A 27,659-nucleotide genomic window follows, 5' to 3' on the forward strand; every position below is an offset into this window, starting at 1 on the left:
ACAACTGGACAATTGTCACATGGGTCCCTGGTCCTGACAAAATTTAATTTGACATGTCGTACTTGGTCAATGACTACTTAGATCCATAACAAACAGCCAAGCTACATGGCAATCAAGATGGCCTATGCAGTGGATTAGCTAGACTGGACATTGACCATTCAGATTGACAGGTTACTTGCTAATAGGCCCATCATCTTCCCTCGGGATATAGGCCATTATTATTAGTGCCATCTTTCCACAGCTGTCTAAGCACTGCTTTGAATAGTGGCATCTCGAGCCACAATTAACTACAATGGAAGTAGTGATATCAATCATCTTATGTTGCATTACATTGGATGCCGTAGGTATACTGCTGGAGACGACCACCCAGTCTGGAAATGCAGAAGATGGAGTGCAAATTCTGTGCAAAACCCTTTGTGGAATTGGTGATCAATACTCCCATATTCCTTGACATTATGTACAGTCTTTGAAGTACAACAAGCATTTGGTTATATACCCATTGAGCTTCTTCTAAGTTCTGATCTGACTCCATTACAGCAGAACCAGTGTTCAATCTTGTACTCTTGTGAACTGATTTCTCTGCACTCATATTAGTTTCTACAAACATAAGCCCAGTGTCACACTGTGTGCAGATCCCTGCTTCTCCAGCCTTTATAATATATGCAGTGCCATCTCTGAGTGGGTGATTGAGTTTAAAAGTGAGTCATTAGTATTTCTTCATCCTTTCTGCTTTTTTCCTCTTCCACCTCTAACTGAGAAATGTTTAGTTCTTGGGTATCTGGAATGAAAAGGGCTCAAGCATTGAGGTGAGAGGAGAGAGGAAAGTAATGAGGGCATGCTTCATCACCTGCCACTTGTGAATCAGTACAGATTGTGGGGTAAAAGATTAGGTGTGGATATCATCAATGATTTCAGCCCTACTGGTTACGTCAGGGTTAAAACACACTGGCATACTCCTCCAGTTCTTTCCTACTGCCATCTTCTCCTGCAAAAAAAGGGAATTATATCCGTGAGGGTCCTGCAGTTGTTAGGGTGATGAAGCCATCACAGTTAAATAGCTACCTGTTTGTATGAGCTGTGAACCATAAGTGTAAGCTATGCACCAGTGATAAATGTGTTGGGGTGAGGTAAAGAATTGAGTATTAAAGCTGAGTACTGATTGATAAAAATTATTGGATGGATAATGGAAGAGAGTATTTCAAGATGTGAATTTGGTTAGTGATGCAGCTGCATTGTCATTTGAATGTGAATTTACTCATCTTGACAAATCATCAAAAATCATGAGACTTATTTCTGCACTGCATGCTTGTGGAGCAACACTCCTGGCACAGTCGCCCACTGATTCTCTCACTGCATCCTGAGCATATATATGTGAGAGACTCTCCGACAGATACAAGATGTCTCTCCTTCTTTCCACTTCTTGAACAAAGACCTACAGTGCGTCGTCAGAAATTCTGGGCAATTTCTCTCTCACTTGTTCACCCATTGTTCAAAAAAATCATCACAGTCTAGATGCATTTTTGAAAGAACTCCCACCACTTACAGTGATAGAGATGTACAGCCTGGAAACAGACCCTTCGGTCTAACTCGTCCATGCCAACCAGATATTCTAACCTAATCCAGTCCCATTTGCCAGCACTTGCCCCATAATCCTCTAAACCCTTCCTATTCAACCTAAACAGATGCTTTTTAAATGCTGCAATTGTATCAGCCTCCACCATTTCCTCTGGCAGCTTATTCCACACATGCACCAACCTCTGCATGAAAAAGTTGCCCCTTAGGTCCCTTTTATATCTTTCCCCTCTCACCCTAAACCTATGCCCTCTAGTTCTGGACTCCCTCACCCCAGAGAAAAGACTTTGTCTATTTATCCTATCCATGCCCCTCATGATTTTATAAACTTCCATAAGGCCACCCCTCAGCCTCTGATGCTCCAGGGAAAACAGCTCCAGCCTATTCAGCCTCTCCCTATTGCTCAAATCCTCCAACCTTGGCCACATCCTTGTAAATCTTGCAACCACAATGCACTTGTCTTTTAGTAATGCTAACCAATTGTGATAGCAAGGCTCCTCACTGATATGTGTCCCCAAAAAACATTGTTAATAATACTAGTTGCCCACTGTAATGATTTAAACATCAAGCAGTGTCAATTAACATACTGACTGCAATGCAATGAATGCCCTTCCAATCAAACAGTACCCATCTCACAACCAAACAGCCTCCATGATCTCCTGCACAGACTCTCTGCAATCAAAATTATTTGTGGATTTGGTGTAATTAATGTAAACTCTGAAAAGGATATGCTCTCTCACACGTCCAGTGGGGTTGTTACTTGTGTAATTTCAAAGTACTGAAATAAACGTGGAAGTTCTGACTAGGAATTGATGATGAGTTATTGCATTTGGTCAGCCTGGGTCAATGGTTATCCAAGATCTTTATCCTCACTGTACCCGAAGATGTCACACTTTCTTGGTTCTCCATGTGTGCAATCCCTCAGGAGGTCAGACCATATTTGAAAGAATTTTAATGTCTGGATAGGTTGACACTTATTTTGTCTCTCCAAAGGTTTTGCTGTTGCACAACGTTTGAAGCCATTTGGTGTGAAGAAATTCCTGTATACGGATTATGAGCCAAAGCCGGAGGCTGCTGCAGAGATACAGGCTGAGTATGGTGAGGGACCCGTGACAACTGGCTATTCAGCCTTTAATAAGTGGCAAAATGTTTGAGGGTATCAGTGATAATTTGAGAATGTATTTGTCACATTACGGTGATTGTGAAGCTGCTGGGTTAATATAAAAATCCAACTGATTCAGTCATACCCTTTAGGCTGGGAAGCTGGCAGTCCTTACTGTGTGTTCCCAATTCCATGTCAATGTGCTCCAGAAGACATCTCATCCTTTAAAAAGAATGCAATATAGAAAGCAGATCCATCCACCACTCTCCAAAGTATCACTAAGCCTGGAGAATAAATGCTGACCTACTGGAGAGACAAATATCCTGAAAATGATTTTGTTTTTGAAAAAGCTTCACTACAGTTTCAAGCCTTTTTTTGTATAAGCAATAGAAAAACCATGTATACGTACACAGTGAAAATGTCATTGCTAGCATGTGTTCCTCAGATAGCAGCCACCAATTTAATATGAGAATGAAAGTCAGCCACTGATTTGCAGCCTGAAATCTATGACCAGTCAAAGTCACTGTTTGATTGACCTCACTTGCTTAGAAGTAGCTCCATTTAATTGGCTTCCTCTGTTGAAAGGCCAGATTCACATCTATAAGTCACAATTATATTCCACGTTGCAGGCTAACTGAAGCACTGTCACTGTGTTTAATAATGTCTGCAAAAGATTGATTACGGAACAATCATAGAATTGTAGAAGAGGACAAGTCAGAGGACTTCATTTGCCCTATAGTGCTGGATTTAGTGCTCATAGTGGGGACTTGCCCAAAAGGAAAGGGGTTTGCACAATTCTGCTTCAGCAATCAGTGAGACCTGGAATACATCTTGTCAGCAACAGCCAATTAATTCTCAACAAAGCCTTGTTAAGGATGGCTGCCTACCCCCAATAGTGGGGGGAGTCACCTCTGTGGACCATGGTGCTCAAATGTGGTGTACAAATATGCAGCATTTCCCCATACCCCAAACCCCCTTGGCCAACTGGGTGATACTCCATGTAGTGAAGTGTCCCCCCAAGTGCTGATAAAATGCCAGGAGATGCCCTTTATTGGGAAGAGTTTTTTTTTCATTCTTCAGGTATTTATCCAGGCACTTTGAAGGCTACTATTGAATATATATCCCTTAACCACTCAGGCAGGACAAAAGAAACCCTCAATTCATAATTTTTCTTGTCCTCATGTCATATCTGGTTTATTTGCTGCAATTGTATCAGCCTCCACCACTTCCTTAATGAGCTTAAATCAGTGCCCTCTGGCTATTGGCCTTTTAACTATTGGAAATTTTATCTTTAGTTCCTCTGCCTAAACACATGATGATTTTAAACATTGCTCTTAAAAGAAGAATGTATTGAGATATGTAAGATTTGTCACCACACTGCAGGAAAGATGTTATTGCACCGAAGGGGATACAGTGGAGACGTACCAGGATATTACCTGAAATGGAGCAATTTAGCTATGAAAGACACTGGATAAGCTTGGATTGTTTTCTTCAGAGCAGAGAAGGTGGGGTGGGAGTAACTTGATTGAGATGTATAAGTGAAATAACTGCATGGAGGCCAGGTCCCGTCACCAAGTCACCCTTTGTTTACTAGAGCACAGTACACTGGCTGTGACCAGCCAGCTCAGAGTCAGTCCACAACTGAGGAAATTTTAATCTCCTGGTTATATTGGCCAGAAAAGACTTTCCTGATTCCTGGGCCAATCAAGAATCTGTAGTCAATGAGGTCCACCTGATCCCAATCACTACAATTCCTGCTCCCCCACACCTGGGGATGTAAGCCTGGTCTTTCTCGTGCAGCTTCTCTTGCAATGTTGTTGACCCAGGTCTGGTTCCTCTGACTCAGACGCAGATACAGGCGATGTGTACTGGACCATGACCAGTCTCTTGCATCCAGAACATCTCGGGAGAGTTTCTTCCTCTTCTTGCGGTGGCAATGGCTGCATTCATCGCAGACTCTGAGGTTTGCTCGACCCTAGATGGAGGGGGAGCACCTGCAGCTTATGCCAGGCCTTCTGGCTGTTCTGAGATGTCAGGTGTGTTTTGCTCCTGCTGTGTTTGCGAGATAACAGCTTTCAGGTGATACACATGTTTGTTCAGGACTGTATCACCAACCCAAACTTTGTAAATCAAGGGACCTGACATCTCATCAACCTCACCTCGTGCCCATTCCATGGTTCCAGCATCAAACTTCATCGCTAAATTAAGTTGTCTCTCTCAGTTAGAGGAGACATTTGGCCAACATTAGTGTTCCTGCTGCCGTTTCACCCCATTCAGGTGTGGAAATATCTGGTGTAACCTGGTGTGGAGACTCTGCTGAAGCTATCCCTGTTGTTGCTTGTGGGTGGTTCTATAATCGAACAGGAACTGGGACAGTTTGGTATTAGTTGACACTGTAAGCTGTTTTTTTAAGCCTGCCTTCAACATTTGGACCGCCCTTTCCGTGAGACCAATAGACGACGAATGATATGGAGTTGTCCTGATGTGCCAAATGCCATTGGACCTCAGGAAATACTCAAATTCCCTGCTGATAAATGTCATCCCTATTTTCCGTGATCAATACTTCTGGGATTCAGTGTGTCACGAGCAACACTCGCAGCTTCTCAATCATCCGAGTTTGCTGAATGAGCTTTATGCATGTCCAACTACATTGAATGGGCATCCACAATGACCAGGAACATTGAGTTCATGAAAGGACCAGCATAGTTGACATGCAACTGAGCCCAGGGTTTACCTGGCCATTCCCACCAATGTGGGGGCACTGCAGGTGGCACTTTTTCTCCTTGTTGGCATTCTGGGCACTGTCCCAGCAACGCAACTGTGTCGTCATCCAATCCTGGCCACCATTCTTCTTGCCAGCATTTTCAACTTGGAAACCCTGAATGAGTGGAGTTTGGCCAGTACCTGGCTGAGGTCTTGTGCAAGCTTAAAGGTTGGAGTCCCAAGCGAATCTTGTTAAAGACAAATTCTGCAACCACAGCTGCACCAGTATCTACCTCCATGGTAACTGGGTGACCATTAAACCAAACTTTAATTTTAATTGGTTCCAATGTGGGTGCCACTAAGCAATTTAAGTGTTCCAACCCACATGTAGGGGAAATTGCCAAGGTGTGCACTCTCCTGGGTACCAACCTACAAGTTTTCCTACTCAAGTCAGGCCTTTTAGGACCCCTTTGCTGTGTCGAGTCTGCATACTGGCAGCAACTAAAATGGCTCGAAAGCCCACATCCTGAAGAATTGTTTAGCCACTTGGCTAAGGCTTAGCTGTGTTGTGGGATTCAGTCGTGGGTTGGCCTAGGGTACCTCTATGTGAGGCTCTGTGATTGCCTACACTCAAGTGGTGTTCCCCAAGCTCAACTGGACAGTTCCAAGTGTCCACTTCCATTGGGATGCCCTGTAGTTGCCATGCTCCACTTGCCACATTTTCTAATGATAAACAACCGCAGTGCTTGTTTGAAGTCCATTTGGGGTTCAGCTAGTAAGTGCATGGTTACATCATTAATCCCACATACCAAGCAGTGTCTCAGCATCTCATTCAGGGTTAACCCAAAATCACATGCATCTGTCAGTTATTGTAACACTGTTCCCCCGGTTCTCTAACAGCCAAATAAAATCAATAGCATCACAGGAGGTTATTCCTTAACCAATTCCATTAATTCTTGGAATGTTTAGTGTCTGGTGCCTCTGGGAAAGTTAAGCCCCTTAATACCAAAAATGCTGCAGGTCCAAATGCTTTTCATTTGCCCAGAAATAAATATTGCATTCTTTCCATATACTGGGCCCAGTCTTCAACAGCAGGGTCAAATGAGCCAAGCTTCCCAAATAGAGGCATGATACAAGAAATACTTAACACAATTCCAAGCTGACTGTTGTGAGCAAATGTTTTTCAGGCACGTCGTGTTTTCTCCTGTCACCACTGAAATAGCTGCACAGAGGCTGGGTCCCGTCACCAAGTCACCCTCTATTTACTACTGCACAATACACTTGATGTAGCCAGGGTGCTTGGAGTCACTCCTCAACTGAGGAGATTCTAATCTCCTAGTTTTTTTAATATATATTTTTTCACATAAACCCCCAACACCACCTAATGCTTATTTTTCTCCTGGTTATATTTAATTAAACAAATTACAAACAGTTTACAAAAAACATTGACAGCTGTACACAAAAGACAGCAATTTTACAAGGGAGAGGAGCAGCAAAGCTAGGCCCCGAATCCTACTGTTCAACCATTTCACAGGGAGAGGAGGACAAACCTCAAATCCCAGTTCCACATATGACAAGACAGTGACAATGACATTTATACATTAGACAATACCGTTACATACAAAAGTGCAGACAATACAAGCCCAGCAAGCCCCCACCCCTCCCACCTTCCGACCACTCTAAGGCAGCCCGCCCCTATCCACCTTCCGGTTCTCGGTCCACCCCATGCCCCTTCCAGTTCTCGGTCCGCCCTGACACACCTGTCGACCACCTCTAGGACAGCCCGCCCCGGTGCCCGCCCAGGGTGACAGCAGTCAGGACGGCCTACCCACCTTCCGGCTTCACTAACCACCCTCAGCACCTTTCGACCACCTCTGGGGCAGCCCGCCCCGGTACCTGCCCGGGGTGACAGCGCCGAGGACGGCTACCCGCCTTCTGGCTCTCGGTCTGCCCCTAGGTACCATTGGGCTCTCACCCACCCCGTTGCACCTCCGACCAGTGGGCTATCCTGGCACACCTTTCGGCCACCTCTAGGACAGCCCGTCCCCTTCCCTGGGACGACAGCGTGTAGGGTAGCCCACAAGCCTTCCGGATCTCAGCCCGCCCCTACGTGCCTTCTGGCTCTCGGCTGCTCTGACACCTTTCGACCACCTCTAGGACAGCCCGTCCCGATTACCCCTTATCGGGACGACAGTGCTCAGAACAGCCTACCCACCATCTAGCTCTCGGGGTGACTGGCATCAGGGTGGCCTACCCACCCTCCGGCTTTGAGGACAGCCTACCAACCTTCAGATTCACAGCATGGCCTACCCACCCTCCGGCTCTTGGGGTGACAGCTTTCAGGACAACCCATGAGCCTCCCAGCTCACAGCAAGGCCTGCCAGACCCAGGGACACGCAAGACAGTGCGGGTGATAGACCCAGGAAACACCACAATACAGTTAGTTACCCAAAAAAACTCCCTTCTGGTACACAGTCCAAATTTATACAGTCTTCAAGATATGGAATCCATTTCCAGGAAGAGTCCACTCCAGTATACAATGTGCAAAGTCAGAATTAGAGGCCGCTCCAAACTGCAGAATCCGTTGTTAAAAGACGGTCCACAATCAAGGGCAGAGTCCACTCCTGGAGGCAGCAAATGCACACCCCATAGCACAGATGTTCAGTCTCAACAGAGTCCTGGTCCAGCCTTGGAGAGTCAGGCCCACTCACAAGAACACAGTACATACTACAGGTGCAGTTAACTCACAGGGGTTTGGTCCACTCCTGAAGGAAAAGTCTTCTCCCAAACTCCAGGATACAGCAACTGCTCACCTCCCAGCACACATACAGGTGTTCAATCTTCAGAGGCCCAGTCCAGGGCTAGGCCTCCCCACAGGAACAGCTCCTCTGGTAAAATGCATGTCTTCCACAGGACTCAGTCCAAAACACCAATAAAAAGTGAAGACACATACAAAAAACAAAGAAAACTACAGTCCAAGGGCTAAGCCCTACCATAAAATTAACATTCTCCTTTACTCAAAAAAGGAGAGAAAAGAGTAACACACAGGCTGTAACCAACCAGTGAAACAACAACCCCCTAATGAGAACTGAGTTACACCTGAAACACATTATGTGCATCAGGAGTTTAACAATCAGTCCTCACTAAAAGGAATGCCAGTTAACAAACTAGCCAAATAATTCAGCCAGTTCAGGAATCAGGTTTTTTCCCCCTCCAAAAAGAAGTACAGAAGCTAACAGTAACATACTGACTATAACACCAGCCAGCACAGAATCAGTGCTCTAAACTGAGGAGATTCTAAATCTCCTGGTTATATTGGTCAGCCAAGGCTTTCCTTATTGGCCCAGGTTAACAATCCCAGTCAAGAGCCTCATAGTTAACGAGGTCCCAATCACTACAATAAAGTTATAAAGGACATGGAGGGGGTGGATAGAATGTAACTGTTCCCTTTAGTTGAACAGTCAGTAACAAGAGGGCATATGTTTTAAGTGAAAGGCAGGAAAATTGGAGGACATTTGAGTAAAAGGTTTTCACTGAAGGCTGTGGGGATCTGGAATGTCCCTTGTGGGAGGACAGTTGGTGGGAAACATCACCACCTTTAAAAAGTACCTCAATGAGGACTTGTAATATCAAGTGGGACTATTGTGGGGTTCAGAGTAGTTTTGTTGATGCAGACCTGATGGGCTGTAAAGTCTCTTTGTACCGTATGATTCTATGATATGTAACAATAACTACCCCAGTTTTTCCAATATATACACATAGCTGCAATTCCTCTTGCTTGAATCATTCCAGTAACCCTCTTCTATAACCTCTTTAAAAACTTGTAGGATATGTTAACACATCCTAAGAATCTGTCACATTGTGAATTGAATATTAGTTCAATACAGAGGAACGTCGATTATCTATTTCGTCCTGATAATCGATTATTCAGTTAATTGATTGAATGCCTTGCCTCCGGGGCTTGGAGTTTTCAGTTAAGTCCGCTCCACGTTCAGGAGACAAGGTCGCAGCACACCGCACGCGAGCCCACGCCTCCCAGTCCGTCCAACACCGCCCCCTTCCCTCCTCCCCTCTCCCGCCCTAACACCGACCCTGCCAGCACCCCCCAACCCCGACCAACACCGCCTTCCCCATCCCGTCCAACTCCTATATAAATGTGATCTTACAAAGTTGTCAATTTATTTAATAGAACAATAAAATAGTAATTATTACAGATGGCATGGGCTCTTGATTCGCTCACTTTGCAGTAAAACTTCACTTAATAAAATGGAAACTGCTCACATTAGTAAATGTGTTTCTAGAGAAACATTACAGAAGAAGCCCCTGAGAAATCCTTCATATTAACTTCCCCTCTATAATAGTATGTGAGATTGATGACTTATATGTGCAATGTGGCATTATTCTTTTATTTACCAGCATAAACAACATTGTTCTGTGTTGATACTTTATAATAATTTTTCTATAAAAATAGCAGATTGAAGAGATTAAATGGCATGCTGCTGACAACATGTTACGAGTTCATCTCCCTTACATGTCACTTGAACAGTCATCGGTCCTCTCCACTAAAAATTGTATGGGTTAATCAGGATAAATTACTTCAAGGGTTGGATTAAATAACTATGAGAAAAGCACAAGATATTTGATAAGGATATTCAATCCAATTTATTTCGTCTAGCCATAGCAACTCTGTACTTGCCCAATACTACTTCTGATTTTGTACATTTTTTCCTGTGTTTGGTTTCCATCTCCACTCCTACTTTAAGCTTTTAAGTGTCTCCTTTTATGGACATAGGACTTGAACACAGCTAACTAGAAATTTGCAATTTTTAAAATATAATTATTTTTGGAATGTTAGCATTAACACCAGCATTTATTTGTTGTCTGTAGATTTCATTGAGAAGGTGCTGTACCTTCACTACAGGGTGAAGATTTTCCTACAGTACTATTAAGTCTTAGTCACAGGATTTTAACCTAACAATGCAACACTCAGTTGACTGGAAGTAGGCTATCAGCATAATATGTAATTGATTTTGCTTTTCATGGACTCTGAATACCTGGAATTTCTCCATAAAGATGTACTGATGTACTGGCGCAGTAAACTGTTTTTGCACTGTCGATTTCTCACAGGGCAATTTTAGTCAGAACAAATAGGTTGAGACCCTTTTCAAATTCTTGTTGTTAAGTTTCAAAGATGAGCCAACCCAAGCAACACTTCATCGCTTGTACTGGTTAATTTCGTGTAGTTTTGGAAAACTCCATCATTGAATGAGGTGCAATATGGAGAATGGAAACCACAGAAAAGAAGCATGAATTAGCATCATCTGGTTTAAGATTCATGCAGTGACATTTTCAGGAAGATATGTTAATCAATTAAATACTAAATTATGAACAAAACCCTGTTCAGACAATGACACAAGAGTCTAGATTAGAGTGGTGCTGGAAAAGCATAGCAGTTCAGGCAGCATCCGAGAAGCAGTAAAATCGATGTTTCGGGCAAAAGCCCTTCATCAGGATTATGTCAATTTTACTGCTCCTCAGATGCTGCCTGAACTGCTTTTCCAGCACCACTCTAATCTAGACTCTGGTTTCCAGCATCTGCAGTCATTGTTTTTACTTAGACAATGACACAACCCTGGGCTTAAAGACTCAGTAAGGTGTTCGACAAGGCTCTCCATGGGAGAGTGGTTAGCAAGGTTAGATCTCATGGAATACAGGGAGAACTAGCCATTTGGATACAGAACTGGCTCAAAGGTAGAAAACAGAAGGTGGTGATGGAGGGTTGTTTTTCAGACTGGAGGCCTGTGACCAGTGGAGTGCCACAAGTATTACTTTTCACCATTTATATGAATGATTTGGATGTGAGCATAAGAGGTATAGATAGTAAGTTTACAGATGACACCAAAATTGGAGGTGTAGTGGACAGCAAAGAAGGTTACCTCAGATTACAATCGGATCTTGATCAGATAGGCCAATGGGTTGAGAAGTAGCAGATGGAATTTAGTTTAGATAAACGCAAGGTGTTACATTTTGGGAAAGCAAATCTTAGCAGACTTATACACTTAATGGTAAGATCCTAGGGAATGTTGCTAAACAAGGAAACCTTGGAGTGCATGTTCATAGATAGGATAGTGAAGAAAACATTTGGTAAGCTTTCCTTTATTGGTCAGAATAATGAGTACAAGAGTTGGAGGTCATGTTGCGGCTGTACAGGACATTGGTTAGGCCACTGTTGGAATATTGTGTGCAATTCTGGTCTCCAATGTTTTGAAACTTGAAAGGGTTCAGAAAAGATTCACAAGGATGTTGCCAGGGTTGGAGGATTTGAACTATAGGGAGAGGTTGAATACGTTGGGGCTATTTTCCCTAGAGTATTGGAGGCTGAGCGGGTGACCTTATAGAGGTTTAAAAAATCATGAGGGGCGTGGATAGGATAAATAGACAAAGTATTTTCCCTGGGGTGGGGAAGTCCAGAACTAGAGGGCATAGGTTTAGGGTGAGAGAGGTAAGATATAAAAGATATAAAAGGGGCAACCTTTTCACACGGAGGGTGGTACGTGCATGGAATGAGCTGCCAGCGGAAGTGGTGGAGGCTAGTACAATTGCAGCATTTAAAAGGAATCTGGATGGGTATATGAATAGGAAGGGCAGGGCTTTGGCAAGTGGGACTAGATTGGGTTGGGATATCTGGTCGGCATGGACGAGTTGGACTGAAGGCTCTGTTTCCGTGCTGTACATCACAATGACTCTATGAATAAGTGAAAAATCCTTCATTCCAATAATCAGGAAGGTGTTAACAAAGTTAATTTGTTTCAGGATAATAGAAATACTGATGTTGAATCTTCCATTGCAGTGTCCTTGGATAAACTGGCAGAGCAATCAGATTTTGTGACAATACATTGCACCTTGACTCCTGAGACTGTTGGTTTGTGCAACAAAGAGCTTTTCTCAAAAATGAAAAGGACGGCCATATTTATCAATGTGAGCAGGTGAGACATGAACATAGTGGTTTACTGAGGTTTTTTTGATAAGATTTTGGTTTTAGTTAGTGTATTAGCTGAGATTTTACCTCTGTGCACACTTTTTAAAAAGTTCTATATTTATTGTTGTTCACTTCAGTGTTTTACAAATTAGAAATGGCTAAGCAACACTCCCTATGAATGAAGGTTCTCAAACAGGATATTGTTATGACCGACGAGGATGTGTGCTGTAAATTGAGCCCTGCAATTCCTGGAGTCATACCAAATATTAAGTTTTTTTAAGGTGCAATTTAATGATACAGATGTTGTACTGAAATTATGCACATGTTTCCAGTAAAATCTATACATTCCCAAAAGCTTCATGATTTCTCATTTAGTTTTAGAAATAGGGAATTCTATTAAAACCTTCATTTTCACTCTCCTTAGCAAGACTTCTCTTTGTCCAACCACATATCCCAAGTAGGTAACTCTTGATTTCACAAGTTCACTTTATGTTAAGTTTATTACTAAACCAGCAAACTGTAATTGCTTAAATAGGTCTTCAGCTTTTCTTACATGCTTTTCTCAAGTACTACTATAAACTGCAAAATCATCGAAATCATTATGCAGTTACAAACTCCAGCTATGACAATTCGTAAGCCTCTGGAATGTAACTGGGATGTTCCTTAACCTGAATGGCATCACCCATTTGGTATAACTCATTTGGTGTAACAAAAGTGGAAACTTCTTTCACCTTTGATGTTACTGGCACTTGCCAATGCCCCTTCAAAAGATCAATCTTAGAAAGAAATGAGGCACTGCCAATGTTATGAATTTAATCTTCCCATCATGGAATTGGGTATAAATCTGTCTTCATGACCCCATTCACCTTTCTATAATCTATACAATGGTGAAATCCAGCTGGTTTGAGGTTCAACCAAACAGTTCACTAGCATGTACTGAATTTCTGTTTACACTTGAGCTTGTTTTTTCTGAGCTTAACCAATTAGGATGTTGTTTTATTGATCCTGACTCTACTATGTCCACATCATGACTTGCTAATGTGTAGTGCATCCAGGTATACCTCTTGATTACCTCATGCTTTCTCAGTAAGTCTTACAATAGTCTCCTATTGTCCTTGCTCTAATTATGAGAACACTATCTAATTGTTCCAGTATTTCTGTGTTAGCTCATTGAATTATTGAAAGTTCACTTTGAGAACTGTCTACCTGTCATTCTACCTCATTTTCATTATTTCCATCATTTTTCACTATTCTTATGTTCTGACACACTTGCTCCTCTTTATCCTCATTCCTAGGATGATAGGGGAGGTGATGGTCTAGTAGTATTATCGCTGGACTATTTACCTAGAGACCCAGATAATGTTCTGGGGACCTGGCTTCGAACCTTGCCTCAGTAGATGGTGGAACTTGAATTCAATAAATATCTGCAATAAATTGTCTAACTATCAATTGTCGGGAAAACCCACCTGGTTCCCGAATGTCCTTTAGGGAAGAAAACTGCCATCCTTACCTGGTCTGGCCTACATGTGACTCCAGACTCCACAGCAATATGGTTGACTCTTAACTGCCCTCTGGGCAATAAACGCTGCCTGCCCAGCAACGTCTTCATCCCATGAATGAATTAAAAAAACCTTTTTAGCATGTCTTACCTGACATAACCGATTCTTCTTCCTACAAACAGGACTATTTATAAATCACTTTAATAAACCTTCTAACTACTCTATACGGACCACTGAATTTTACTTCCAAAGGTTCACTTTGTAAAGGTATCGGTACCAATATTTAATCTCCCACCTGAAACATTCAGGTTGCTGAATGTTTACCTGCCCATTCTTTGATTTTCACCTGTGAAATGTTCCTGTACTAGCTTACTAGTGAGTCTTTCTAGAAACATGGACACCGAGGACTTCTCTCTTTCATTTAAGAACTTCTCCCTAATCAATTTTTATAGACCTCTAATCTCATGACCATAAACCAATTCAATTGGATTAAATCATACAGGTTCATCTGGGCAATCTCTGGTAGCAAATATTAAAAATTCTAATTCTTTGTCCCAATCTAATGGGTTTGTGTGACATTATGACTGAACTATGTCTTTGAGAGTCTGATGGTACCTCTCCAAATCTCCCTGTGTTTGCAGATGAGATACAGTGACTTCAACTGAATTATACTCAAACTACTAATGATTTCCTGGAAAACTTTAGAGATGAAGTTAGAACCCTGATCAGACAGTATCTCAATTGGTAGTCTGTAAAAAGTAAAAAACTTATTAACTTTTCCACTGACAAGAATAGAAATTGCTGGAAAAACTCAGTTTCCTCAGCCTTTCCTCATAAGACATTCTTTCCATATCAGGCAACATCCTAGTAAATCTCCTCTGAACCCTTTCCAAAGCTTCCACATTCTTCCTATAATGCTCCAGGTGCGGCCTTACCAGTGTCTTGTACAGCTGAAGCATGACCTTGTGGCTCCAAAACTCAATCCCCCTGCCAATAAACGCCAACGCACCATATACTTTCTTAACAACTCTATCAACCTGGGTGACAACTTTCAGGGATTTATGCACCTGGACACCGAGATCTCTGTGTTCATCTACACTGCCAAGAATTTTACCATTAGCCCAGATAAATGCGAGGTGCTGCATTTTGGGAAAGCAAATCTTAATGGTAAGATCCTAGGGAGTGTTGCTGAACAAAGAGACCTTGGAGTGGAGTCTCAGGTATATAGGATAGTGAAGAAGGTGTTTGGTATGCTTTCTTTTATTGGTCAGAGTATTGAGTACAGGAGTTGGGAGGTCATGTTGTGGCTGTACAGGACATTGGTTAGGCCACTGTTGGAATATTGCATGCAATTCTGGTCTCCTTCCTATCATAAAGATGTTGTGAAACTTGAAAGGGTTCAGAAAAGATTTACAAGGATGTTGCCAGGTTTGGAGGATTTGAGCTATAGGCAGAGGCTGAACAGGCTGGGTCTGTTTTCCCTGGAGCATCAGAGGCTGAGGGGTGACCTTATAGAGGTTTACAAAATTATGAGGGGCATGGATAGGATAATTAGACAAAGTCTTTTCCCTGGGGTGGGGGAGTCCAGAACTAGAGGGCATAGGTTTAGAGTGAGAGGGGAAAGACATAAAAGAGACCTAAGGGGCAACTTTTTCATGCAGAGGGTGGTACATGTATGGAATGAGCTGCCAGAGGAAGTGGTGGAGGCTGGTACAATTGCAACATTTAAGAGGCATTTGGATGGGTATATGAATAGGAAGGGTTTGGAGGGATATGGGCCGGGTGCTCGTAGGCGGGACTAGATTGGGTTGGGATATCTGGTCGGCATGGACGGGTTGGACTGAAGGGTCTGTTTCCATGCTGTACATCTCTCTGACTCTATGGGTCTACTCTGCATTCCTGTTATTTCTTCCAAGTGAGGTACCTCACATTTTTCCACGTTAAGCTCCATTTGCGACTTTACAGCCCAGCTCTGCATCTTATCTATGTCCCTCTGTAATCCATAACATCCTTCAGCACCATCTACAACTGTGCCGACCTTAGTGGCATCTGCAAATTTACTAACCAATCCTTCTATGCCCACCTCCAGATCATTTATGAAAATGGCAAACAGCACTGGCCCCAAAACTGATCCTTGCGGCACACCACTGGTAACTAAGCTCCAGGATGAACATTTCCCTCCAACCACCACCCTCTGTCTTCTTTCAACTAGCCAATTTCCTATCCAACTCACTAAATCACCTTCAATCCCAAAACTTCTTATTTTGCGCAACCCTCTTCGGAGGGTTGGTGTGGATTCAGTGGGCTGAGGGGCCTGCTTCTGCTCTGTAGGGATTCTATAATTCTGTAACCCTGGCACAGACATTACCACTCTATCTGAATTAAATGGTGATGAATAATGGTCTGCACCTGCCACCAAAGAGCAGCAGCAGGTCCTGAGACTTGTCAGGAGGGAGCTTGCTGGAGAGTGAGGCCTTCTTCCAATTCTGAACAGGACAGAACTGAGGGGACTATCTGTGAAAAGGAAACCAGCAGTTATAACTGGCTTTGGAGAACCTGCCATGAAGCTTCAGCAATGTAGCTAGAAGTATGAAGAACGCTCTGCTTCAAGCTAGAGTGATTTTATCTCTCAGAGCTTGGATGGGATTGTTGTGTGGGGCAGTGGGTAACTCCCCTATCCCTGAACCAGAAAACCCAGGATTTGACAGTGAGGAAGGCATATTCACAACGAGGCCAAAAAGGTGATTATCACCTTTTAAATCTATTCAACAAATGCTCATGGCAGACAGTAAGAGTGGGGGAAACTTTCACATCCTGTTTGTGGAGCTTGGGAAAACGTCTAAGATCTTCTGAACTTTAAGTCTCTTGTTTTCTTCCACAGAGGAGCTGTAGTGAACCAGGATGATCTTTATCAAGCTCTCTCCACTGGTCAGATTGCTGCAGCAGGATTAGATGTCACGGTTCCTGAGCCATTACCCACCAACCATCCTCTATTTACCCTTAAAAACTGTGGTAAGTTACAATATTGGGAATAGCTTGCGGTCCTTTAATGTCTCCAATAATTTAGACTTTGCTATTTTGTAAAATGAAGTAAATGTGATCACTTACAATCCAATTTGTTCAGCTCTCTGATGTTCACTTTATAAATAGCTTGAAGTGAGCCATGGTCCATATCTAAAAAATGGTTTATCTTACATTGTACTTCCAGTTATTCTGCCACATATTGCAAGTGCCACTCTCGCCACTCGCACTACCATGGCTGTGCTGGCTGCCAATAATCTCCTGGCAGGCCTCAAAGATGAACCGATGCCAAAGGAGCTGACCCTGTGAGGTTGAAGGTTGTGAGGGGACTTCTGTTGTAGAGCTTGTGTCCTGAAACGTTATGCAATGCTAATTAGTTATAGGTTTATAAAAGTGGAATGTCTTGTTTAACTATTCTGAAGAAATGAACCTTGCAACTAATAAAGTTGAAACTGCTCATAAATGTGAAAGTGAGTCATTTATAGAACATAGAACATTGCAACGCAGTACAGCCCCTTCAGCCCTTGATATTGTGCTTATCTGTGAAACTTTATTGCTGGAACAGCACAGCAGGTCAGGCAGCATCCAGGGAACAGGAGATTCGACGTTTCGGGCACAGGCCCTTCTTCAGGAATGAGCAGAGAGTGTTCAGCAGGAGAAGATAAAAGGTAGGGAGGAGGGACTTGGAGGAGGGGCGTTGGAAATGTGATAGATGGAAAGAGGTCAAGGTGAGGGTGATAGGTCGGAGTAGGATGGAGGCGGAGAGGTCAAGAAGAAGACTGCAGGTCAGGAAGGCAGTGCCGGGCTGGAGGAACCCTCCAACCGCAGGGGATGAACTTGGACTTCACCAGTTTCTTCATCCCCCCTCCCCCCACCTTGTCTCAGCCGGACCCCTCCAGCCCGGCACCGCCTTCCTGACCTGCAGTCTTCTTCTTGACCTCTCCGCCTCCATCCTACTCCGACCTATCACCCTCACCTTGACCTCTTTCCACCTATCACATTTCCAACGCCCCTCCTCCAAGTCCCTCCTCCCTACCTTTTATCTTCTCCTGCTGAACACTCTCTGCTCATTCCTGAAGAAGGGCCTGTGCCCGAAACGTCGAATCTCCTGTTCCCTGGATGCTGCCTGACCTGCTGTGCTGTTCCAGCAATAAAGTTTCAACTTTGATCTCCAGCATCTGCAGACCTCACTTTCTCCCCTTATCTGTGAAACCAATCTAAAGCCCATCTAACTTACACTATTCCATTATCATCCATATGTTTATCCAATGACCAATTAGATGCCCTCAATGTTGACGAGTCTACTACTGTTGCAGATTCTGGATTAGTGGTGCTGGAAGAGCACAGTAGTTCAAGCAGCATCCGAGGAGCAGTAAAATCGACGTTTCGGGCAAAAGCCCTTCATCAGGAATAAAGGCAGTGAGCCTGAAGCGTGGAGAGATAAGCTAGAGGAGGGTGGGGGTGGGGAGAAAGTAGCATAGAGTACAATGGGTGAGTGGGGGAGGGGATGAAGGTGATAGGTCAGGGAGGAGAGGGTGGAGTGGATAGGTGGAAAAGGAGCTAGGCAGGTAGGATAAGTCCGGACAAGTCATGGGGACAGTGCTGAGCTGGAAGTTTGGAACTAGGGTGAGGTGGGGAAAGGGGAAATGAGGAAACTGTTGAAGTCCACATTGATGCCCTGGGGTTGAAGTGTTCCGAGGCAGAAGATGAGGCATTCTTCCTCCAGGCATCTGGTGGTGAGGGAGCGGTGGTGAAGGAGGCCCAGGACGTCCATGTTCTCGGCAGAGTGGGAGGGGGAGTTGAAATGTTGGGCCACGAGGCGGTGTGGTTGATTGGTGCGGGTGTCCCGGAGATGTTCCCTTGCAGGCTGAGCATTCCATGCCCTTACTATTCTCTGAGTAAAGAACTTACCTTTAACATCTGTCCTATATCTATCACCCCTCAATTTAAAGCTATGTCCCTCATGCTAGCCATCACCATCCAAGGAAAAAAGGCTCTCACTGTGCACCCTCTCTAATCCTCTGATCATCTTGTATCCCTCTATTTAGTCACCTCTCAACCTTCTTTTCTCTAATGAAAATAGCCTCAAGTCCCTCAGCCTTTCCTTATAAGACCTTCTCTCCATTCCAGGCAACATCCTGGTAAATCTCCTCTGCACTCTTTGCAATGCTTCCATGTCCTTCCTATAATGCGGCAACCAAAACTGTATGCAATACTCCAAATGTGGCCATACCAGAGTTTTGATCAAACAAAGAACAAAGAAAATTTACAGCCATAGAACAGGCCCTTCGGCTCTCCAAGCCTGAGCTGATCCAAATCCACTGTCTAAACTTATCACCCAATTCCTAACCATCTGTATCCCTCTGCTCCCTGCCTACTCATGCATCTGTCCAGATGCATCTTAAATGAATCTACTGTGCCTACCTCTACTACCTATGCTGGCAACGCGTTCCAGGCACCTACCACCCTTTGTACAAAGTACTTTTCATGTGTATCCCCTTTAAACTTTTCACCTCTCACCTTGAACACGTGACCTCTCGTCATTGAATCCCTCACCCTGGGGGAAAAAGCTTATCTCTATCCACCCTGTCTATACCCTTCAGGATTTTGTAGACCTCATTCTGGTTCTCCCTCAATCTCCTTTTTCCTAAGGAAAACAATCTTAACCTACTCAACCTCAGTTCATAACTAGCACCTTCCATACCAAGCAACATCCTCATAAATCTTCTCTGCATCCTTTCCAAAGCGTCCACAGCTTTTTGGTAATGTGGCGACCAGAACTACACAGTTTTCTAAATGCGAACCAAAGTCTTGTACAATTTAACATGACTTGCCAGCTCTTATACTCAACACGCCGTCCAATGAAGGCAAGCATACCATCCGCCTTCTTGACCACTCTAACCATCTGTGCAGTTACCTTCAGGGTATAATGGACCTGAACTCCCAGATCTCTCTGCTTATCAACTTTTCCTAAGGCTCTTCTGTTTACAGTATAGTTCGCTCTAGAATTAGACTTCCCAAAATGCATCACCTCACATTTGCCTGGATTGAACTTCATCTGCCACTTCTCTGCCCAACTCTCCAGTCTATCGTATTCTCCTGTATTCTTTGACAGTCCCCTATGCTTTCTGCTACTCCACCAATCTTCGTGTCATCTGCAAAGTTACTGATCAGACTAATGACCTCTTCCAGATAATTTATGTATATCACAAAGTCAAAACAACAGCAGTTTTAAAAGGGAGAAGAGCAGACAAAGGAAGCACATGGTGAGGGCAGTGCAGGAAAGAGAGAGAGAGAGAACCTGCACAGTTACTGCCTTTGCTGTTTGAATTCATGTGTCGCTGGACATCAGAGTGCATCTGGGAAAATTAACAAACAGTGAAATTCACAACTAATCTTGGAGGAAATGGTTTGGGCAAAGTTCACAACACAGAATCAGATAAGTTAATTGTTTTTAAGTCTGTCCAAGAGAAAGGCTGTATTAGTGAGTACAGTGGGTTCTTTCTTGCTAATATGTTTTTGGAGATAGTCTCTTGATTAAACTTAAAATATAAGCCATAGCTCTTAATTTAACCTGGTGCAGTGTTTTGTAGAGGTATAAGACGGTGTTATTGTCTGGGTCTGTAGATTGTGAAGGAGCAAAAATGGCCTTTGCAGTGATATGTACTTCTTGTCAAATGTGGGAGTTTAAAGAGAGTTTAAGGGGTGCCGCAGATTATATCTGCCATAAATGCTGTTGGATGCAAATCTTATCAGATCGAGTGGATTGGTTGGAGAGACAGATAGAAGCGATGAGGAATTTGCAACAGCAACAGTATGTGATGGATGGCAGTTATAGGAAGGGGGGAAAGTCTCAGATACAGTCACATAGATGGGTTAACTGCAGGAAGGGTAAGAGAGGTCGGCACCTAGGGCAGGAGTCTTTTGTGGATATGCCCATTTCAAACAGGTATGCTGTTTTAGAAAACATAGGGGGTGATTCTCAGGGGAATGTAGCACAAACAGCCAAGTTTCTGGTATTGAGACTGGCTCTAATGCAACGAGGGGTACGTCGGCTTCCAAGAGATCAATTGTGTTCGGGGATTCTGTAGTCAGAGGTACAGACAGACGTTTCTGTGGCCAGCAGAGAAAAAGCAGAATGGTGTGTTGTTTCCCTGGTGCCAGGATCAAGGATGTCTCAGAGAGGGTGCAGAATGTTCTCACGGGGGACAGGGGCCAGCAAGCGGTCACTGTCCACATTGGAACCAAAGATATAGGAAGGGAAAAGGTTGAGACTCTGAAGGGAGATTACAAAGAGTTAGGCAGAAATTTAAAAAGGAGGTCCTCAAGGGTACTAATATCTGGATTACTCCCGGTGCTATGAGCTAGTGAGGGCAGGAATAGGAGGATAGAGCAGATGAATGCATGGCTGAGGAGCTGGTGTATGGGAGAAGGATTCACATTTTTGGATCATTGGAATCTCTTTTGGGGTAGAAGTGACCTGTACAAGGAGGACGGATTGCACCTAAATTGGGAGGGGACTAATATACTGGCAGGGAAATTTGCTAAAACTGCTTGGGAGGATTTAAACTAGTAAGGTGGGACCCAGGGAGATAGTGAGGAAAGAGATCAATCTGAGACTGGTACAGTTGAGAACAGAAGTGAATCAAACAGTCAGGGCAGGCAGGGACAAGGTAGGACTAATAAATTAAAGTGCATTTATTTCAATCCAAAGGGCCTAACAAGGAAGGCAGATGAACTCAGCGCCTGGTTAGGAACATGGGACTGGGATATCATAGCAATTACAGAAACATGGCTCAGGGATGGGCAGGACTGGCAGGATACAAATGCTACAGGAAAGATAGAAAGGGAGGCAAGGGGGTGTGTGGCATTTTTGATAAAGGATAGCATTACAGCTGTGCTGAGGGAGGATATTCCCAGAAATACATCCAGGGAAGTTATTTGGGTGGAACTGAGAAATAAGAAAGGGATGATAACCTTATTGGGATTGTATTATAGACCCCCTAATAGTCAGAGGGAAATTGAGAAACAAACTTGTAAGGAGATCTCAGCTATCTGTAAGAATAATAGGGTAGTTATGGTCGGGGATTTTAACTTTCCAAACATCAACTGGGACTGCCATAGTGTTAAAGCTTTAGATGGAGGGGAATTTCTTAAGTGCGTACAAGACAATTTTCTGATTCAGTATGTGGATGTACCTTCTAGAGAAGGTGCAAAACTTGACCTACTCTTGGAAAATAAGGCAGGGCAGGTGACTGAGGGGTCAGTGGGGGAGCATTTTGGGGCCAGCGACCATAATTCTATTTGTTTTAAAATCGTGATGGAAAAGGATAGACCAGATCTAAAAGTTGAAGTTCTAAGTTGGAGAAAGGCCAATTTTGACGGTATTAGGCAAGAACTTTTGAAAGCTGATTGGAGGCAGAAGTTTGCAGGTAAAGGGACAGCTGGTAAATGGGAAGCCTTCAGAAATGAGGTAACAAGAATCCAGAGAAAGTATATTCCTGTCAGGGTGAAAGGGAAGGCTGGTAGGTATAGGGTATGCTGGATGCCTAAAGAAATTGAGGGTTTGGTTAAGAAAAAGAAGGAAGCATATATCAGGTATAAAATCACACAACACCTTGTGTGATTTTTAACTTTGTACACCCCAGTCCAACACTGGGAACTCCAAATTATGTCAGGTATAGACAGGATAGATCGAGTGAATCGTGAGAAGAGTATAAAGGAAGTAGGAGTATACTTAAGAGGGAAATTAGGAGGGCAAAAAGGGGACATGAGATAGCATTGGCAAATATAATTAAGGAGAATCCAAAGGGTTTTTACAAATATATTAAGGACAATAGAGTAACTACGGAGAGAATAGGGACCCTCAAAGATCAGCAAGGCGGGCTTTGTGTGGAGCCACAGAAAATGGGGGAGATACTAAATGAATATTTTGCATCAGTATTTACTGTGGAAAAGGATATGGAAGATATAGACTGTAGGGAAGTAGATGGTGACATCTTGCAAAATGTCCAGATTACAGAGGAGGAAGTGCTGGATGTCTTAAAACGGTTAAAGGTGGATAAATCCCCAGGACCTGATCAGGTACATCCGAGAACTCTGTGGGAAGCCAGAGAAATGATTGCTGGGCCTCTTGCTGAGATATTTGTACCATCGATAGTCACAGGTGAGGTGCCGGAAGACTGGAGGTTGGAAAATGTGGTGCCACTGTTTAAGAAGGGCGGTAAAGACAAGCCAGGGAACTATAGACTGGTGAGCCTGACCTCAGTGGTGGGCAAGTTGTTGGAGGCAATCCTGAGGGACAGGATGTACATCTATTTGGAAAGGCAAGGACTGATTAGGGATAGTCAACATTACTCTGTGCGTGGGAAATCATGTCCCACAAACTTGATTGAGTATTTTGAGGAAGTAACAAAGAAGATTGGTGAGGGCAGAACGGTAGATGTGATCTGTATGGACTTCAGTAAGGTGTTTGACAAGGTTCCCCATGGGAGACTGATTAGCAAGGTTAGATCTCATGGAATAGAGAGAACTAGCCATTTGGATACAGAACTGGCTCAAAGGTACAAGACAGAGGGTGGTGGTGGAGGGTTGTTTTTCAGACTGGAGGCCTGTGACCAGTGGAGTGCCACAAGGATTGGTGCTGGGTACTCTACCTTTTGTCATTTACATAAATGATTTGGATGCGAGCATAAGACGTACAGTTAGTAAGTTTGCAGATGACACCAAAATTGGAGGTGTAGTGGACAGCGAAGAGGGTTACCTCAGATTACAACAGGATCTGGACCAGATGGGCCAATGGGCTGAGAAGTGGCAGATGGAGTTTAATTCAGATAAATGCAAGGTGCTGCATTTTGGGAAAGCAAATCTGAGCAGGACTTATACACTTAATGGTAAGGTCCTAGGGAATGTTGCTGAACAAAGAGACCTTGGAGTGCAGGTTCATAGCTCCTTGAAAGTGGAGTTGCAGGCAGATAGGATAGTGAAGAAGGCGTTTGGTATGCTTTCCTTTATTGGTCAGAGTATTGAGTACAAGAGTTGGGACGTTATGTTGCGGCTGTACAGGACATTGGTTAGGCCACTGTTGGAATATTGCGTGCAATTCTGGTCTACTTCCTATAGGAAAGATGTTGTGAAACTTGAAAGGGTTCAGAAAAGATTTACAAGGATGCTGCCAGGGTTGGAGGATTTGAGCTATAGGGAGAGGCTGAACAGGCTGCGGCTGTTTTCCCTGGAGCGTCGGAGGCTGAGGGGTGACTTTATAGAGGTTTACAAAATATTGAGGGGCATGGATAGGATAAATAGACAAAGTCTTTTCCCTGGGGTGGGGGAGTCCAGAACTAGAGGACATAGGTTTAGGGTGAGAGGGGAAAGATATAAAAAAGACCTAAGGGGCAACTTTTTCACGCAGAGGGTGGTACGTGTATGGAATGAGCTGCCAGAGGAAGTGGTGGAGGCTGGTACAATTGCAACATTTAAGAGGCATTTCGATGGGTATATGAATAGGAAGAGTTTGGAGGGATATGGGCCAGGTGCTGGCAGGTGGGACTAGATTGGGTTGTGATATCTGGTCGGCGTGGACAGGTTGGACTGAAGGGTCTGTTTCCATGCTGTACATCTTTATGACTCTATGACTCTACAAATAGTGGTCCCAGCACTGATTCCTGTGGAACACCACTGCTCACCTTTCTCGATTTTGAGAAACTCCTTTCAACTACGACTCTCTGTCTCCTGTTGCTCAACCAGTTCTTCATCCACCTAGCTAGAACACCCTGCACACCATGTGACTTCACTTCCTCCATTAGTTTACCATGGGGGACCTTATCAAACACCTTACTAAAGTCCAAGTATATGACATCTACAGCCCTTCCTTCATTTATTAATTTGGTCACTTCCTCAAAGAACTCTATTAAGTTAGTATGGCACGATCTCCCCCGCACAAAACAATGTTGCCTACCACTTTTCCAAATTTAAATAGATTTTATCCCTCAGTATCTTCTCCAGCAACTTTCCCATCACTGACATCAGGCTCACTGGTCTGTAGTTACCTGGATTATCCCTACTACCCTTCTTGAACAGAGGGAACAACGTTAGCAGCCCTCCAGTCCTTCGGCATTTCACCTGTGTTTAAGGATGCTACAAGGATATCTGTCAGGGCCCCAGCTATTTCCTCTCTTGCCTCCCTCAGCAACCTGAGATAGATCCCATCCAGTCCTCGGAATTTTTGCACCTTTAATATCCTTTAGCCTACCCGACACATATTCCCTCCTTATGTCTCTAATTTCAACATTCATCATGTCCCTTTCCTCAGTGAACACTGATGCAAAGTAATCATTGAGAATTTTATCCATATCCTCAGGTTCGGCATATAACCTTCCTTTCTTATCCTTCAGTGGACCAACCCTTTCTCTCGTTGCCCTCTTGCTTCTTATATATGAATAAAAGGCCTTGGGATTCTCCTTAATTCTGCTCGCTAAAGTTATTTCATGACCCCTTTTAAGATGTTCCTACTCTCCCGATATTCCTCCAAGGCCCATTCTGTTCTTAACTACCTGGACCTTATGTACGCTTCCATTTTCCACTTGGCTAGTCGCACGATTTCTCCTGTCATCCATGGTTCATGAATCTTGCTTTTCTTATCCCTTGTTTTCAAAGGGACGTGCTTATCCTGCACTATCTTCAACCTATCTTTGAAAGCCCCCACATATCAAATGTGGACTTCCCTTCAAAGAGCTGCTCCCAATCCACATTTCCCAGCTCCTGCCGAATTTTGACATAATTGGCCTTGGCCCAGTTTAGTACTCTTCCCCGAGAACCACTCTCTTCTTTATCTATGATTATTCTAAAACTTATGGATTTGTGGTCACTATTCCCAAAGAAATCCCCTACTGCCACTTCTATCACCTGGCCTGGTTCATTTCCCAACACCAGGTCCAATATGACCCCTTCCCTCGTTGGACTATTGACATACTGCTCTAGAAAACTTTCCTGGACACTCCTTACAAATTCTGCCCCATCCAGACCTCTGACACTAAGTGTATCCCAGTCAATGTTGGGGAAATTAAATCTCCCATCATCACTACCCTGTTGCCTCTACATCTTTCTATAATCAGTTTACCTATTTGTTCTTTGACCTCAAGCTCACTGTTGGGAGGCCTGTAATACAGCCCCAACAATGTAACTGCACCTTTCTTAATTCTTATTTCTCAGCTCTACCCATAATGCCTCACTGCTCAAGCCCTCCATAGTGTCCTCCTTTAGCACAGCCATGATATCATCCCTGACCAGCAATGCAACTCCTGCCCCCCCCCCCCACCCCCCACTCCTTTTACTTCCCTCCTAGTCCTGTCTGAAGCATCTATATCCTGGAACATTTAATTGCCAATCATACTGCAACAATACCTCATGGCTCCAAAACTCAATCCCTCTACCAATAAAAGCTAACACACCATACACCTTCTTAACAACCCAAACAACGTGGGTGGCAATTTTCCGGGATCTATCATATAGACACGGAGATCTCTCTGCTCATCCACACTACCAAGGTTCTTATCAGTAGCCCAGTACTCTGTTTTCCTATTACTCCTTCCAAAGTGAATCACCTTACACTTTTCCACATTAAACTCCATTTTCCAACTCTCATCCTGGCTCTGCAGCTTAGCCTGTAACCTGCAACATTCTTCCACACTACCCACAACTCCACTGGCTTTAGTGTCATCCGCAAATTTACTAACTCATCCTTCTACACTCTCATCTTGGTCATTGATAAAAATTACAAACAGTAGTGGCCCTAAAACAGATCCTTGTGATACACACTAGTAACTGAACTCCAGGATGAACATTTCTCATCAACCACTAACAATTTCAGCTAGCCAATTTATGATCCAAACGGCTAATTCACTCTCAATTCCATGCCTCTCTCTTTTCTGCAATAGCATACCGTGAGGAACCTTATCAAATGCTTTACTGAAATCCATGTATACACATCAACTGATTTACCCTCATTCATCTGTTTGGTCAACTTCTCAAATAACTCAATAAGGTTTGTGAGGCACGACTTACCCTTCACAAAACCGTGTTGACTATCCCAAATCAAATAATCCCTTTCTGGATGATTATAAATCCTATCTCTTATAATCCCTTCCAAAACTTTGCCCACGACAGAAATAAAGCTCACTAGTCTATTTTGGAACACTCGGGGAAGTGCCTTTTCCGAATCATTACATTGCTCGTCGATGTTTGTATACTCTCTAGGATCACCACAGACCAAGGATCAAGTGATACTGATGTTATATGAGGCTGGTTGTTATCGTCATTATTAGCGGGGACCTACTGATGTTGTTGATGTTGTAGGATTTTGTGGACCGGCTTCCCCCTGTTTTTATTTTTATTTTTATATTTTTTTGGTGGGGCTCGTCCGGTCCTTGTCTCGGTGGAGGATCTTATCGCACCGTTTACGGTTTTTGCTCACTTGTCACTGAAGAGTTGTAAGAGTTCAAGTGTCAGTGACAGAGTGAGTCTTGATGTCTTTTGGGCGAACGTATCATATCTTTCGATGCCAAGGAATTTCATGAGGCAGTTATTCATATCCAGCCACTTGCCTCGTGCGCCCCTCACGAAGCCAAAGTATTTGGGGTCCGTGCCTCCCGTCAGTTCCCTGACCTCGGCATTATATTTCTCTTGTTTCTCTCGCCATGCTGTTTCCAGTGCTTTACTATCATTCTCATACCGCACTGTGACATCTACAACCGCGATCTTCTGGTCTTTTCTAAATATGAGATCG

The 27,659-nt window shown here is 43.7% G+C and overlaps 1 protein-coding gene across 1 annotated transcript in view; it reads left to right on the forward strand.

Annotated features, from left to right (window-relative positions):
• LOC122564573 (glyoxylate reductase/hydroxypyruvate reductase-like) overlaps nucleotides 1-17,339 on the forward strand; it is a 39,445-nt gene extending 22,106 nt beyond the window's left edge. The window contains exons 6-9 of the mRNA XM_043719675.2: nucleotides 2,566-2,670; nucleotides 12,228-12,363; nucleotides 16,737-16,867; nucleotides 17,064-17,339. Of these exons, the coding sequence (XP_043575610.2) occupies nucleotides 2,566-2,670; nucleotides 12,228-12,363; nucleotides 16,737-16,867; nucleotides 17,064-17,185 (494 nt within the window). The 3' untranslated portion in view covers nucleotides 17,186-17,339. The remainder of the gene's footprint in view (nucleotides 1-2,565; nucleotides 2,671-12,227; nucleotides 12,364-16,736; nucleotides 16,868-17,063) is intronic.
• Nucleotides 17,340-27,659: the final 10,320 nt, after the last annotated feature.

The sequence above is a fragment of the Chiloscyllium plagiosum genome, unplaced genomic scaffold, assembly GCF_037043375.1.
Source record: "Chiloscyllium plagiosum isolate Xiang-an unplaced genomic scaffold, Cpla_swu_hap1 HiC_scaffold_2, whole genome shotgun sequence".
In the NCBI taxonomy this organism is placed as follows: domain Eukaryota; kingdom Metazoa; phylum Chordata; class Chondrichthyes; order Orectolobiformes; family Hemiscylliidae; genus Chiloscyllium; species Chiloscyllium plagiosum.